At 42.5% G+C, this 14,677-nt stretch overlaps 3 protein-coding genes across 3 annotated transcripts in view; 1 reads left to right on the top strand and 2 right to left on the bottom strand.

The window, feature by feature from the left end:
- LOC115767668 (protein sprint) overlaps nt 1–14,677 on the top strand; it is a 267,104-nt gene that overhangs the window by 75,673 nt on the left and 176,754 nt on the right. The window lies entirely within an intron of this gene.
- LOC115767673 (serine protease 1) lies at nt 3,298–4,242 on the bottom strand. Its single transcript, XM_030711965.1, has 2 exons — nt 3,969–4,242; nt 3,298–3,906 (listed from the first exon to the last, which is right to left on the bottom strand). The coding sequence occupies exons 1-2, from the start codon at nt 4,226–4,228 to the stop codon at nt 3,342–3,344; spliced, it is 825 nt and encodes a 274-aa protein (XP_030567825.1). The 5' UTR covers nt 4,229–4,242; the 3' UTR covers nt 3,298–3,341.
- On the bottom strand, nt 6,373–14,552 carry LOC115767653. The gene is made up of 2 exons (XM_030711939.1): nt 13,729–14,552; nt 6,373–7,453 (listed from the first exon to the last, which is right to left on the bottom strand). Exons 1-2 carry the CDS (start codon nt 14,550–14,552, stop codon nt 6,373–6,375), a joined length of 1,905 nt encoding a protein of 634 aa, XP_030567799.1.

The raw sequence follows: 14,677 nt of genomic DNA on the forward strand, positions 1-14,677 counted from the left end.
ATATTATCGGCTAATTAGTTTTAAGCCCATATTTTAAGCTGTACATTTTGAAATATTCAAAACGTGTTGCTGAACTTTACACCTTATATAAAATCCGCTACAGTGGGTGGAAAATGGGTGACTTAAGTCCTTTGTCCATGGCAAATTATGAAAAATTTGAACTGAACTTAAATTAATTCGTCTAAAACCGGATAAAACGTGCTAACTATACTTAAATTTCAACATACGGATCCTAATTTCTTGCAATTTATATAAAATAAAAGCTTAACAGAAAAATAATTATTCGCACCCTATGCCTACCCGCCACTGAATCTAATTAGCAATACTTGCTTCTAATTCTCTGTGTGCGTGTGTGCTCTTTCGTGTGTGTGTGTGTGTGTGTGTGTGTGTGTGTGTGTTAACATGAGCTGTCCTTTCAACTCTCTTCTCGCTCGGACATACATATGCACCCGCTTGGGAGCTTTTTTTGCCTTTGCTCGACTTAATTAATTATGTAGCCGACTAGTTGGCCAACCAAAAATCGTTAATTAACTTGATTGCTTTGAATCGCTTGCGATTTATTAGCCAGCATTGCATTGACTCTTGAGTCAAAAAGTTTTCAAGCACGCACACACACATATATATAGACTAACACACACACACATAAACATTCACACACATTTGGCAGGCTGCTTTAATTGATGAGCTGCCTCTTTGTTAATTGATTTTGCTGTGCGGCAACAACTTTATAACGAATCCAAATTGGTTTTATTAGCTGACTAAATAATTGATTGGCTTGGCATTCGAAACATTTTACATTTTGATTTTTGTGTGTCAAATGTGCTGACCCGAATGCTACGGGTCCCACAGGTGACAGACAGACTGTCTGTCTGTGTGTGTGTGTGTGTGTTAGTGCATAAATAAATTGAATTGCCTGGACCAGGCCAAATAGTATTATGTTCAAGTCTCTAAGTTGGCTGAGCCAAAGCACAGCCACAGAAACTGTCAGAAGAAAATTCAAATGAACATGTTCAGTAGTCAAGCTAGACAAGTTTTCTGTGGACCAAAACTAAAAATGCTGAAATTCGAAATTCCAAAGTGGAATTTAAATACGAAAAAAACTTTGGCAATAAACGCTCGACCCACGCGTCGTATGTGCAACCAATTGAGAATATGTTCCGTCAACTCGACTGCTTTGACATTTTAACTAACTTTTCACACACACTCACACACACAAGTGAAGAACTGTGCATATTGTAACTTTCTGATTGTATGTGCAGTATTTTGTCATATCTCTAAGCCACAAAAATACGTGCGCAACTTTTTGCTGCTGTCATAAATTTGTGGAATGCAAACATTTATCAGCCTGACTGGATACGCAGCCAGTTAGCAGAGCATTCGCTGCTTTTGATATTTAAAGTTACCAGTCCCCGAGTGCTGCCAGCGCCGCTCAGTATTCACGCTCTCAAGTTCAGCTGCTTCACTTGGACAATAGAGATGGGCGCGTGTCACGACACGGCACGACACAAACAGGAATATAATTGATGCATATTGCTATATACATTTTTCATACCAAACGATATTCAAAGCTCTTTGTGTTATCAGATGTAATTTTCCGCTTTCAAAGAGACATGAGTGGATAAATGGTAGGATGGGAGGTTATCCATACAATTTATCGTACGATACTTACATTTTTTTCTGATTGGGCTTTAACTTTTTTGTTTAAGTACTGTGTAAAACATTAGGCTTTGCTTAATAAGCTGAAATATAATGAAAAATATAATTTTTAAAATGATTCACCACAATAAGCGTAAAAAGAGTGGAAATCATAAAAAAGGCCAGACAAGGCCTCAGCTGAAAGAAAATATAGATAACAAATATTTTATTCCATTAGTATTACTCATTTTGTAAAGTCCTGTGGTGTGAATTGTTGTTCGTGTCACGAAATCGAGAAGCAAATAAAAGCTGAAAATAATTTTGAGAAATACCAAATATATTGTTATAATCTCGAAGGAATATACTATAACGACAGATACTAGATAAATCTGATTGATATAGTAATGATATCGAGAGTTTATGATTTTGTGACATATTGTGAGTCGTGCTTGTTCGTGTCACGAATGCAAATAGTTGCAGAAAAATACTAGCAAAGTATACCAATAAATGCGACTAAAAAAATACCTTATTAATGAAGATGAATGTTTTTTTCAATCATTCTTTGATTATGATAACATACAGGTCCTATTGCATCGTTTGTTGATCGTGTCACGAAAAGAAGCACGAGCCAACTCTATGTTGGACATTTTTGAACAAATGGTTTCTATGCAAACCGCAGCAGCATATGCGCTTGCCAGTTCCAGCTTCTCGTGTGTGTGTGTGTGTGTGTGTGTGTGTGTGTGGGCCACTTCATTGTTGGACAGTGTTTTCTTTGCATATTCATGCGCGATTTTATGAACATGCATGAGATTGCGAAATTTGAATATACGTATATAAATATATATATATATATATTGTACTTAATTTTATGAATCTCACTCCTTAAAGCGTTTGGGTGGAAAACTTCGGAGATGTGCTTTACAAAATGTGCCCTGCAATTTTCCAGCTCAATGGGAAAACTTTTTGTACAGAAAATAAATGCTCAGAAAAAAATAAAACAATCATAAAAGTGGAAACTCAACGAAACATAAAAAAAAACAACGAAAACTTTTGCCATTATTTAAATGCGTTGTAATAATTTAAATGTTGACATATTGTCAGCTGGCCACGCCTACAAAGCAAACGCCCACTTTCACTTGAATGAATAACTTTTTTTTTTCGCTGTTGTTGCTGCCATTTTTCTCGAGTGTTTTTTTTTTTATTTCATTTTGCTTCTTTTATTGTGTCGCCGCGTAATTTTAATGAATTTTAATGAAAACTTATGTGCTGAGCGCTCGTAACAGCTGCTGCTGCCGCGCCCACTTTCCACCGCCCCCCGCTTTGCATGCCTAAAACACTTGCAATTGTCGTTTAATGTCAATTTAAACTTTTGATGCGAACGCCGACATTTTGTAAATTCATTGCGCGAGGGGGAAAATAAGTGAAAGCGGTTTGAATATTTTGCGGAATGAGTTGACAAAGTTGGGAGGGATGCAGATGGGAGTGCCCGGTCTTAGATGAAGGCCTTGGCAGCCAGCTTATAGTTTACAACCGTATCAGCTTAAGCATGTTGAAGAGACTTTGCTGCCATCTCCAGTTCTCCTCGTGCCACCTTCTGTGCTTTCACCATTTGGGAATTGCAACCATAAAAAAATTAAATAATTTAGAACAGTATAAACAGTATTTGGTTAAAGCTTTTATTGGTTTGAAGTTGAAGTTCCTGATGTTTAGTAGGAGACGCCAGTGTTGGACTTGATCCAGTCCAAGTAGCTGGTCACACGGGTGAAGGCAGCTGGGTAGCCCTTCTCGCAGCCAGCGGCAGCACCGAAGGAGGTCAGACCAACCTGGAGACTGTTGTCCTTCAGCACCAATGGGCCGCCGGAGTCACCGTTGCAGGTAGACTTGCCGTTGGGGGTAGACACGCAAATGTTGCTGGCGGTGACAGTGCTTGAGCCGTAGGTCGCAGCGCAGACGCTGTTGGTGATGACGGTCAGATCGACATACATCAGATCGGAAGCAACGGAGCTGGCGGAGTCACTGGTGCGGCCCCAGCCGGAGGCGACGACGGTCGAACCGGCATAGGTCGAGTAGGAGCTAGCGATGGCGGGCAGCTTGGCAACCTGGATCTTGCTGGAGAAGGCGACAGCTGGGATCTTGATCAGAGAGATGTCGTTCTTCAGGGTGTTGCTGTTCCAGCCGGAGTGGATGATGATGTTGGAGCTGGCAACGGTGTGGCTAACCTCGGGTGAGGTACGCACGGTGGCGCCCAAATAGACGGTCACAGACTGAATACTGTAAGTCAAATAGAATAAGCTGAGCTGCTGCAGCCAGAACCAGATAGGAGATGCACTTACCCATCGGTACAGTGAGCAGCGGTGAGCACCCAGGTGCTGCTGATCAGGGAGCCGCCGCACCAGGCAGAGGACAGAGCGCTAACCTTGAGGGATAGACCCACCTGGTAGGGGAACTGGCCAACGGAGGCCTTGTTGCCATTGGTGATGCGACCCTCAATGTCATCGGACACGACAGGCATCACACGGCTGCGGTGCACCAGCTCGCTTTCGGGGAAAGCCGTAACGGCCACGGCCAAAGCAAGAACGATCAGGAACTTCATGTTGTTTTAGTTACTTGGAACTCAACTGGTTGTTTACCCGACCATAGTGCCGCTTATATAGCAATTCACCAAACATTGCTGGCCAAGATTGGGCTCCGTTTCGGGTATTAGGCCAGATAAGATATGCCCGACTTGGGCACACGTCACGTCTGGTCACGACGTCCAAGTCGAAGTCTAGTCTTATCTAAATTTTCAGCGCCAATTTTTGATCGACAGATACAGTTTATTTGCGACCAAAATATTAACAGGCAGCTGCTGGCTTTAATCAAAAATCTCTTGGGTTTTATTTATAAATTTAACAAATTATGTTTTTATAAATTTATCGATTGGGTTTTTTTGTTGTTGACTTTTGCCCGATATGATCCAGTTGCTTGAGAGGGGAAACAAGTACACGCTAATTAATTCGATTTGTGGCAAAAAAAGAGCTGGTGCTGCTCGCGAGTGTTCACTGTACTTTCAATGATGTGCATTAAAAGGTATCAGATTTAATTCCCATCTATCTTATCGATCGTCTTTTATCAGCTAAGGAGTTGAGCTGGCGGTTCCGCTGGACTTGTAAGATCGACAATAAGTATTTTGTAAGATCTCTGCAATTCTAATAGTCTTAAGTACGTTTTATCGGTCAGTGCGCCTCAAAATGTTAACTTTTTTGGCATACTTTGCATTGAGATATCAACATTAAAAATTACTATTGCGTATAAGCTATATTCAATACTTGGAGACTTCAGAGAGCTGAGATATATGGGCGGTAGCTTTGTTTTTTTGAGAAATCTATCAATAAGTGCAAAAGTTACAGCTAAATAATCTCTTAATACTCTTGTAGAGAATATTATAATAAAGGGATATCTTCGGGCCCTTAAAGCATATATATTCTAGATCGGCATCGACTTGATAAAGTCATGTACGCCTGCCTGTCTCTCAGTTTTAAAGCTCTCATCTTTAAACTTTGCATAGGTCCATATTTCTGTTGTAGAGTCATATGTCGGCATTGGTCGGATCGGACCTATATATCATATACCTGCCATAGGAATGCTCGGTCGACAAGTAGGTTCTTGTATGAAGAACTTTTCTGTTTGTCTAGATATCTTGACTAAATTCAGCATTTATTTAATAGTCACTTTGCTTCTTGCATATATGCAAAATCTAAGGGAAGTATAAAAATATTCATATTCGAAGATATTCACTATTTTTCCATATCTACAGAAGACAAATGTCTAGAAGGTTATTAAATCTTATGTAAAACTATTTTTAGTTTCTCGAAGCTCAGCTAAACTGACTTAAACTAACTAACTTCAAGCTCTACAGCTCAAAGCAGCAATCTAGGTTTGAACTTCAGCGGTTCGAACCCTCTTTTAGAACAGGCATTGGGGCATTGGGCATTGGACCCCTCAATTTAGACAGCTATGTATGTATATGTAAGCGGGCATTTGAACCCGTGTCCTTCATAGTGCAAATGCACTCATTATTTTCGTTCTTTCAGAACAGAAATCAGCGAGACTTCGCGTCGCATTAACTGATATCAAAAGTGTGTCTGTCAGCAATTGATATTATTTATAAAAATAAACCACAGCTGCGCTAAGCTGACCACAACAATTGTTTACGGTCATTCGCATTTATCAACACTCGCCGCGTGATTGCGCTAGCTGAGACTTTGATTTGTTTTTTTTTTTTTTTCTGAAGGGTTGGCACACGAAATCAGGGGGTTTGAACTGGGAAATAGCAGTGCGGTTGATTGGCAATTGAAAATGCTCAATTAAAGGCGATTAGCAAATGTGCAGAATATATAGAGAAAAAAAAGTCAACAGCGGAGGCAGCACAATTGCAAAATTAGCTGCGATTCAAAAGCAAAAAAAGTTCGATTGGCTTTACATTTGTTTTGATGCCATTTTTATGGCAATGTTGTCAAGTATTTGGCTGCCATTTGATTGTTTGTTTTAATGTTTTCTGATTGTTATTTATAGCTGACAATTTCCATTTGGCAGCAAAGGGCCCATAAAATGGCACCCCAAGGCAAAGTAAAACTTGTCCGTGGACTCGATTTCATTGTTAGTGTTAAACTAATTGGTTTTATTGTCAGGACATGCCAGCCAGCCAGCGTACTGGCTGGCTATATTGTTAAGCAATTAATGGCCAACAATTAGGCGTTAATTGCATTGAGTTGACTGTTGACTGCTGCTCTCATGCCTTGCCACACCCACGCCCGCTTCGCCCAGTATCCAGCCCAAATAGGCAGCGACGCGCGTGTAGACAGTCGGGGCGCCCAGCTCACAGCCCGTTGTGCTGCCAAATGCGGTTACTCCAATCAAATAGCTGATGTTGCGCCACAGATAGACCAACGGGCCACCGGAATCGCCCTGGCAACCGCCACGTCCATTTCGTCCGTCGGTGCAAATGTGACGTCGCGTGCTAACCAAGCCGGGCAGAAAGTTGCAAATGCATATGTCTTGCTCTAGGACCGGCACATCGACATAGTGCAGCAAATTGGACTCCCCCTCGAACGGTGACTGATTGTTCAGCTCATCATCATCCCCCAGGGCGCCCCAGCCGGAGCTGCTTACCAATTGACCCTCCAATAGCGGCGGCTGCATAAACTCCAGCGCCAAAGCAATCGGCTGCACGTTCGCACTGGGTCTGGCCGGCCGGGGCAGGCGTATCAGTGCCAGATCATGGTAGCCACCAAAGCCTGGATAGCCGGGATAAACCTTGAACTGCGGCTGTTGCACCTCAAACACCTGAGCAGAGGCTGCTTCATCTGTATATATGTTGCTGCCCAGATAAACGCGTGCACTCTCCGCATCAATCAGGCAATGCGCTGCGGTCAGCACAAAGTCCAGGCTGATGAGTGAGCCGCCGCATTGCCGGCCATCGCCCTGGCGCAGCTGGAGAAGAAGTCCCGCCTGGTAGGGAAACATGCCCGTTTCGGCCAGTTCGCCTCGTGCGATGCGTGTGCTCACCGCCTGCTCCTGTTGCTCCTCGTTTAGCTTATATTTCTCGCATAGACGCTGCCAGCGCTCGTAGCCCAGCTGCCAGCGTATGGACATGAGCTCCTCCTGCTGTTCCGGGCTGGCATCGTGCTTAGTGCTCCACGCCTGCGCCAGGCCCAAGACGGCCAGACAGAGCAGCCAGGCGTGTGGGTAAAGCATCTCAGTGCTGCTGCTGCTGAGTGTGTGCTCTTCACTCGAGTAGTTTGTTGTTTTTATAGACACGGCACGTGTCCGGGCTCCTCTTGGTTAATTGAATTTGCGAATTACACGCCGAAACACACAGAAAATCAGCAGCTGTTTGGCATTCAATTTTAGCCAGTTCCATGTAATTGCCACACGTTTCAGCGATTATGTTGCTTAGGCCTTCGTCTTGAACTACAACAAAAGACAAGTTGGAGTGCTCTTGCCGAGGTAGATACCCTGCAAACAGCTTCGAGCAGTCTTTACATATGATCGTACTCAATTTTTACATAAACATTTGATTTGCAGACCATAAACCACCTTGAAAAACTACTTTGTACAACTTCGAAACCTAATTGAAATTCTCAGAGGTTTAATATTAAATCTTAATATGTGTTTATAACAAAGATTTCTAGTCTATCTACCATAAGACCCGTTCTATACCGAATTTCAAAGGCGTAAATGTAACATCCAAATATGTTTATATAAGTAATCATAGAGGGGAATATTCTTCGATATTTATCGTCCCTAAAAATATAAAGCTGGAAAGTATATAGATATCTACAAATACCTTTCGTATATGTTTCTTATCTTCTACTTTAGGCAATATCCCCATTTCCAATAGAAACAGGGTATTAACTATATGTTTGTAACCCTCATCAGCAGCATTTCCATACGTTTTGAATAGAACTTGTCTTCGCTGCAGTTGCCTTAATGAGAAGACGGCTCATTGAGGCAGCTTTCAATTGCATGCTTTAACCCCTGATTTTGTGGTGGTTTTGGCAGCATTTATCAACGCTTTGTTTATTGTTTATTTTACATTATTTTATTTCCTTTGTATGCCATAACAAGTTGTTGCGCCAATCATAAACGCATTATATTATATACCTATGAGTTTTTATTTAATGAATGATATCGCGGGCAACTTATCAATGGGTTCTGAGAGCCTATCGTCTGTTTACATTGCTTTGGTTCCGGGTATAATTGAGTAATAAAATAATAATTGAGTAATGCCTATATCAGACAGTGTAGCAGACAATCTCGAAATATATATATTTCAAGTATTTGCCGACGCGAGCAATCGAATGTTTATATTTGTTTAATTGAATGGCACTTGAGACCTTAAAGCAGTATGAAAACCCAGTGTAATATTGTTAGATATATGATGCATCAATTTTGGGTTTTGCTTTATATATTTTTCAGAGATATGTCGTGAACTTCTGAGAAATAATTTTACTGATGTAGCCTGAAGTACCTCTAAAATGAATTGAGTTTCACATATGTATATTCATGAATGCATAATGGGACTGTAAATCGTTTTGAAATCGAACTGATTCGACCTCGAAATTCCAATATATTTAACTAAAAAGAAAATCCGAAAAACCTTTAAATACTTTTATTTGCTTTTTAAAGTTTTGTAAGGCCTAACAAATAGTTGAATCTAATCTTGGCAGACTGTTTGAAAATTGTTTAACTACATCGCAATGTTGGCGACTTCAATGACTGAACTTATTTATGCCCCATTCCTCAAACCTTGCTCTATGGCCAAATTTTATTGGTTTTCATTTGTTTGCGTGCCTCAATCGCCTTTCTTGTTGTTGTTGTTGCTTGAAGCTTAGCTTTTCTTCCTGTGCATTCGCCCGCCTCTGTTTTTATGTTTATGCGGAAATCTGCAGAAATTGTGTCAATATCAATAAAATTAGATTAGTATCGACGGCAGCAAACAAGCAAAGTGTGTCAGGCAGTCAGGCAGTCAGCCAGGCAACAAATAACCCCCATCCCTTGCCCTCATGTGTGCGTGGGAGCCACTTGGAGCATCCACATCCGCTCTAGCTGTGCGCGGGGAAGGGTGGGGAGGGTTCACATCCGGCCTGCGGCCTACACAGAAACTGCCTTGGTGTGTGCTTGTGCGACAAATGCTTAAATGCCTTGAAATTGTTGTAATTTCGAAGGAAACCTCCTCCCAAAAAAGGCAAACAAAAAAAAAACAGAAGGGACAAGAAAAAACTTTCACTCAGTTAAAACATGCGCCACACTTAATCTCAGTTAATTTTCTTAATGGAAAAGTTTTCACGGCTTTACTCGTTGCCACATTCTATTTTTATATTCCCTTCTTTCTTTCTTTTCGCTTTGTGGCATTTTTGTCGCCTTTCGCGTAGGCTCAAGGCACCCGAAATGTTAAAGGGCGGCCCTTCAAAATTACATTTGCCGAGCCGTAGCCTTTGTTGGATTTTTGTTTTTCTGGCTGTGGCTATGCAGATAATTTTCATAATGCGAAAATTAGAAAAGTTTGGCTAAAGTTTTGCGCTGTTCGGTTTTACAATTTTATGGCAATTGGCATTTTTTTTCTTTCTTCGATTTTGTTGAGATTTTCCATTAAAGCTGTTTTCCTATTGATTTCGCATTCACAACATTTACGTGCCATTATCGCATCGCTTACAAAAGCCGGCGATAGCCCAAAGCGACTCCATTTCCATTGCGGATGCTGTTCTTGTTTTTGCCGCTTATCAGCGCTTTTCCACCCCCTCTTGCCCACTCTCTGCTCGAGCACAATGACGTAATCTTTTATATAAACACAGTCGCGCTCCAACACTTTTCCAGCTGCTGTCCAGCAGCACTTGCCTGGCACTCGCCCACCTCTCTCTCGCCGCGCTCCGCCCCTTCACTTATCCAGCCATCATTTGTGCTCGTTGGGAGCTGGCTGAGAATCACGTGACGAGTGATTGAGTGCACTTCTCTGTGCGCTTTTTCACTTAAAAATGTGCGATTTCAATCACTAAAAGCAAAGGTACACATCGCCCAAATCGAATCAGCCACGGCTGACTGATGTCCTCCTCTTCCACCTCGAATAGGTGGAAACTAACCGCAAAAGGTGAACGCTGAAACAAAAGAGAAACCAGGCCAAAACATGCAAAAGGAAGTTGGCAATAAATGTTAAAACAAGTTATGTGCAAAATGTCCGGAACACGTGACAGGCCAGCGAAGCGTTCCAGAAATCAAAAACCAGCCAGCACAGAACATTGTTTGAAAGACGAGACTAGCAGATACCCTGTAATACGGTTAAAAGTAGTTTAAAATGCATTGAGATTCAAATATGCGACTATGTATATTAATTAATGGTTTGAATTGAACCGGTTCGAGCCCGATACATATGTATTCAAAAGAGGCAAGAACCAAAGCAAACCAAATTAGGAATAGGAACCAAAGCATGAAAGTCTGCTGTAGGTTAATAACAAATTGTATACCATAAACCTGGTTTCATAGATGGAGAACCTGGTTCAGATCCAAAAACCTGGTTGAAGACGTTAACCGATCCTTTGACTATTTTTCTGGGGCTTGTCTCAGTAAAAAATAACATTCTCAAATCTGCCCGAGAAAGAGACAGCTTTCAATGATATTTTATTCTTTCTTTAATCTAAAATTGAGCAAAACAAAAGTTTTAGTTGCGTGCATTCTACGGCTACAGGGTATAAAAAAAAGTAAAATATGTATGTGCGCATTTGCTGCTTACTTACATTTAGTTACATATATATCTATATATATAAACATATATATAGATTTGGAGGGGCTTGAGCGTGGGCAGCATGGTGTTGCACATTCCGCACATCAAAACGCCACGCCACTTAACAAATCCCAAGTTGTCGTTGCGTGCCACGTGACTGGAATAGACGAGAGCTCGGTTGAGAAACAATAGCTTTGCTTTGGCCAGTTGGAATTTGGGTTCGTGTGTCCGTTCCGCAGTTGCTTTATGGCCAGGACTACTGGAGTAGTCGGATCGGGTTGGGTTGTGCGGGCTGCCGGGCAAACGGGAAAACGCTTTCACGCACGCTCGCCTTGAAGCGTCGCCTGGCGACCTGCCGCGCTTAATTTCCGCTTGTAATGGACGCACGATAAATCTTGGCCAGCGTTTCCGTTGCCCGCAATCTAAGACCCAAGAATCTCAAGCGGCACGCTATTGAAATACATCTTTTGTTTGAACTTCTTGTTTTGCTTACACCTGAGCGTGTACCATGCTGCCAGCCAAAAGTTTTCAATTTCTCAAGTTTAAAGCTAAGGCATATTCAACTTTGGGCCAGGGAAATGAAGGCGGCAGTCTATAGGCCTCCAAATTAGCAGCATAATTAGGAAGCTTTGCCCTGTGGGGCTTTATTTAAACTTGAAAAGAATGAGTTTTTAGTTGAGGAACATTTAAGATTGGGTTGTAGAATTTAATGCATGGTGTTCTAATAGATATTCATCATAAAATATAAATAATACATAATAAATGTAGGGTGCGAACAAGCAAGTGAGAAGTCACTGGTTCAAATGTGGCAAAACAATAAAATTTGGATAATTAGGAATTACTTTTTTAAACATCATTTTCCATCTGATAATTTTATGTTTTTAATTTACTATTACACTTAAAGTTATTCAACAAAAAAAGGAAGTTCCTCAGGAACTGAAACCTTGTCCGTCTCCACATGTGCTTAGTTCTCCCAGTGTTACCGTCTCCACTTTATGCGCTTCGTACCATATGATACCATAATTTAAAATGGCAAATCCCTTTTAACTTGCCACCGCAATGTGCCAATTGCCAGGGCAATTTTTATTGTCGCCTCGTTAGTCAGGCGAGTGTCCGGGTGAGAGAACTATTTTGCCAAATCCTCGACTGTCTCCCGCTGGATGTGCGTGTCGCTTAAGCCGGGCGATAAGGTGTGCACATTCGAAAGGCCCGCCCCATCCCGACCACGGACCCTACAGACAGCAGCCGGAGTTGTCGGTACGTGCCTTTCTTTGCTGCTGCGATAAATTGCAATTGGTTTCCTGTGTTTAGGGGCGGGGCTGGGGGCTCAAAGGTAAAGCTGCTAATTTATTAGAGCGAGCGGCAAACAAAACGCCAGAAAAACATAAATAAACGAATGGGTGAAGCAGTTGGCAGTGTCTGACCTTAACATTCTTGAAATCGAGTAAAGTTGGCAGCGCTCTATCACACACACACGCACACACATATACACACTCTGTAGCTGTGGCTCTTTGGCTTTAATGTGCGGCTCGACAATGTGTGAAAGCGGCGTATAAATTTCAATGGTCAAAATGCGCGCTAAGCTGCACCTTTGTTTGCAGTGCCTGGCCTAGAGGGTGTGTCAGTGTGTGTGTGTGCCTGTGTGCGTGTGTGTGTGTGTGTGCCAACAATGGGACAACGGCAACGCATATTCAATAATGTCCTCGCTTTCAACTTTTGTGCCATGGAAATGCAAAATCTGCATGGCATCAAACGATAGAAAGAGAGAGAGAGAGAGAGAGAGAGAGGGAGAGGGAGATAGAAGTAACAAGAGTGCGACTGAATAGAGATAGCAACAATTTAACAATGTTGCCAAAGCCTGCGGACTAAAGTTCTTGCCTGTGAACAATAGAAAAACGAATTAAACAAAAAGCTACTAGCTTTGTATGTGTATGTAAATGTTTGTGGCAATGTATAAGTGAGTGTGTGTGTGTATATGTGTGAGTGTGTGTTGGCACAACAACAATAACTAGAGTACAGCAGCAGCAACAACAACGACATTAACAACAATGGGCCACGTCACGAGCAGCTGCAACAATGGCGAAGAGCAAAAATGAATACCAGTTCGCGCGCGAGTTTGTGTGTGTGTGAGTATGTGTGTGAGCTACTGTTTCTATATGACTATGTCAGCATGTGTGTGTGGATGTGTGTATGCGTGAGTGTGTGGCTGCTAAGAAGGCAGCTACTGTTGCTTTAACTGGCTTTTGTTTGCAGTCGCCCCACTCTGTCAACAGCTGCTCCCACAGCTCCCACAGCCTCTTGATGTTGTTGTAGTTTTTGATGTTGTTGTTTTTGTTGTTGTTTTTGTTGCATTAGCAAACGCAGTGCATTAATGCCGCCCGCTGTGTGTGAGTATGTGTTGAGTATGCGGCATATGAATATAGTTCAGCGTCATTTTTTTTTGCACTCCCTGCAGCACTTTGATGCATTTACCGATTGAACCGATTGCCCTATCCGACTGCTCCAATCATAGATAATGCATTGTAATGGCAACAGATATTATAATACTAGTTCAAAGTGAGAAAAGAGTCTATTGGCTATGAGCATTGTTCGCCTGGCTGACCGCTTTTTTCGTACTCGGACCTAGAAAAGTTAGACTTTAAATTTGTCTATGTATATTCTCCTTAACCATATGCAGTGCTAGTTTATCATGGTTTTTTGATATGTGCTTCAATTTCTATAATATCAATAAATATCGATTTGCAGATTTGGCTTTTAGGGACTAATTCCATTTGTGTTTGCCAACTGCAGATCGCATATGATTTGTTTATCCTTGCCGGATGGTTGGGTTTTACTCGATGCCAGCAATGTCGCGTATCCAGTCTCGGTAGGCGCTGACTCGAGTGAAACCAGCTGGCAGGCCACTCTCGCAGCTCTTTAGCACAAAGGAGTTGATGCCAACCAGCTTGAAGCCAACGTGGGTGACCAATGGGCCACCCGAGTCACCGCTGCAGGTGGACTTGCCAGACGCAGTGCTAACCCAGAGAATACCCTCTGTGCGCCCGCCATGTGGTCCAATTTGTTGGTAGCACTCATCACTGCTGATGATCTGCAGGTTGATGCACTGCAAATCATTTGGCTGGCCCTGGCTTAGCCCGGTCTTGCCCCAGCCGCAGGATGTGCTCCACCAGCCTGCATAGCTATTGTCACGTTCGCCCAGCTCCAGCTTTTTGATGTGGTCCGTAAAGCTCACATGGGGCGTGCGTATGAGTGCGATATCATGTGCCACGTCGATCCCTCTGTTGTACTCCGCATGCGGAAGTATATCGCCGCTTCGCACATCATGTGTTAGCTGACCCTGTGCGAGCTTGTTGGAGCCGTAATAGATCCTCACTGACTCCGCCAACTCAGTGCAATGTGCAGCTGTCAGAATCCAGGTGTTGCCTATAATGGAACCACCGCACCACCAGGCGCCGTATCGAAACTCGAAACTCAGCCCCACAATAAACGGAACTAGGCCCTCGGAAGGCGCAAAGCCATTGATAATGCGCGCTTCGATGCCAGAGAAACTGGGCAGATCCTTGAGCGGAATGCGTGATATCCTCTGCGTGCCAATGGGTAGCTTGGCTCCACTGGAGCTGGCAAAAGCCCAGCAAAGAATTGCTAGTACTATCTTCATGCCTACAATTTGACTAGGTCTCTATTCTAACTCAGCTCGCACTTTTATACGAAATGGTTCTCTGCGCTTTTCCATTAGCTGCTGAAGCAACTTACATAAATCAGCTGTTCTCCAGTTATTTATGG

The sequence above is a fragment of the Drosophila novamexicana genome, unplaced genomic scaffold, assembly GCF_003285875.2.
Source record: "Drosophila novamexicana strain 15010-1031.04,08,12 unplaced genomic scaffold, DnovRS2.1 tig00001433-arrow-arrow-pilon, whole genome shotgun sequence".
Lineage (NCBI taxonomy): Eukaryota > Metazoa > Arthropoda > Insecta > Diptera > Drosophilidae > Drosophila > Drosophila novamexicana.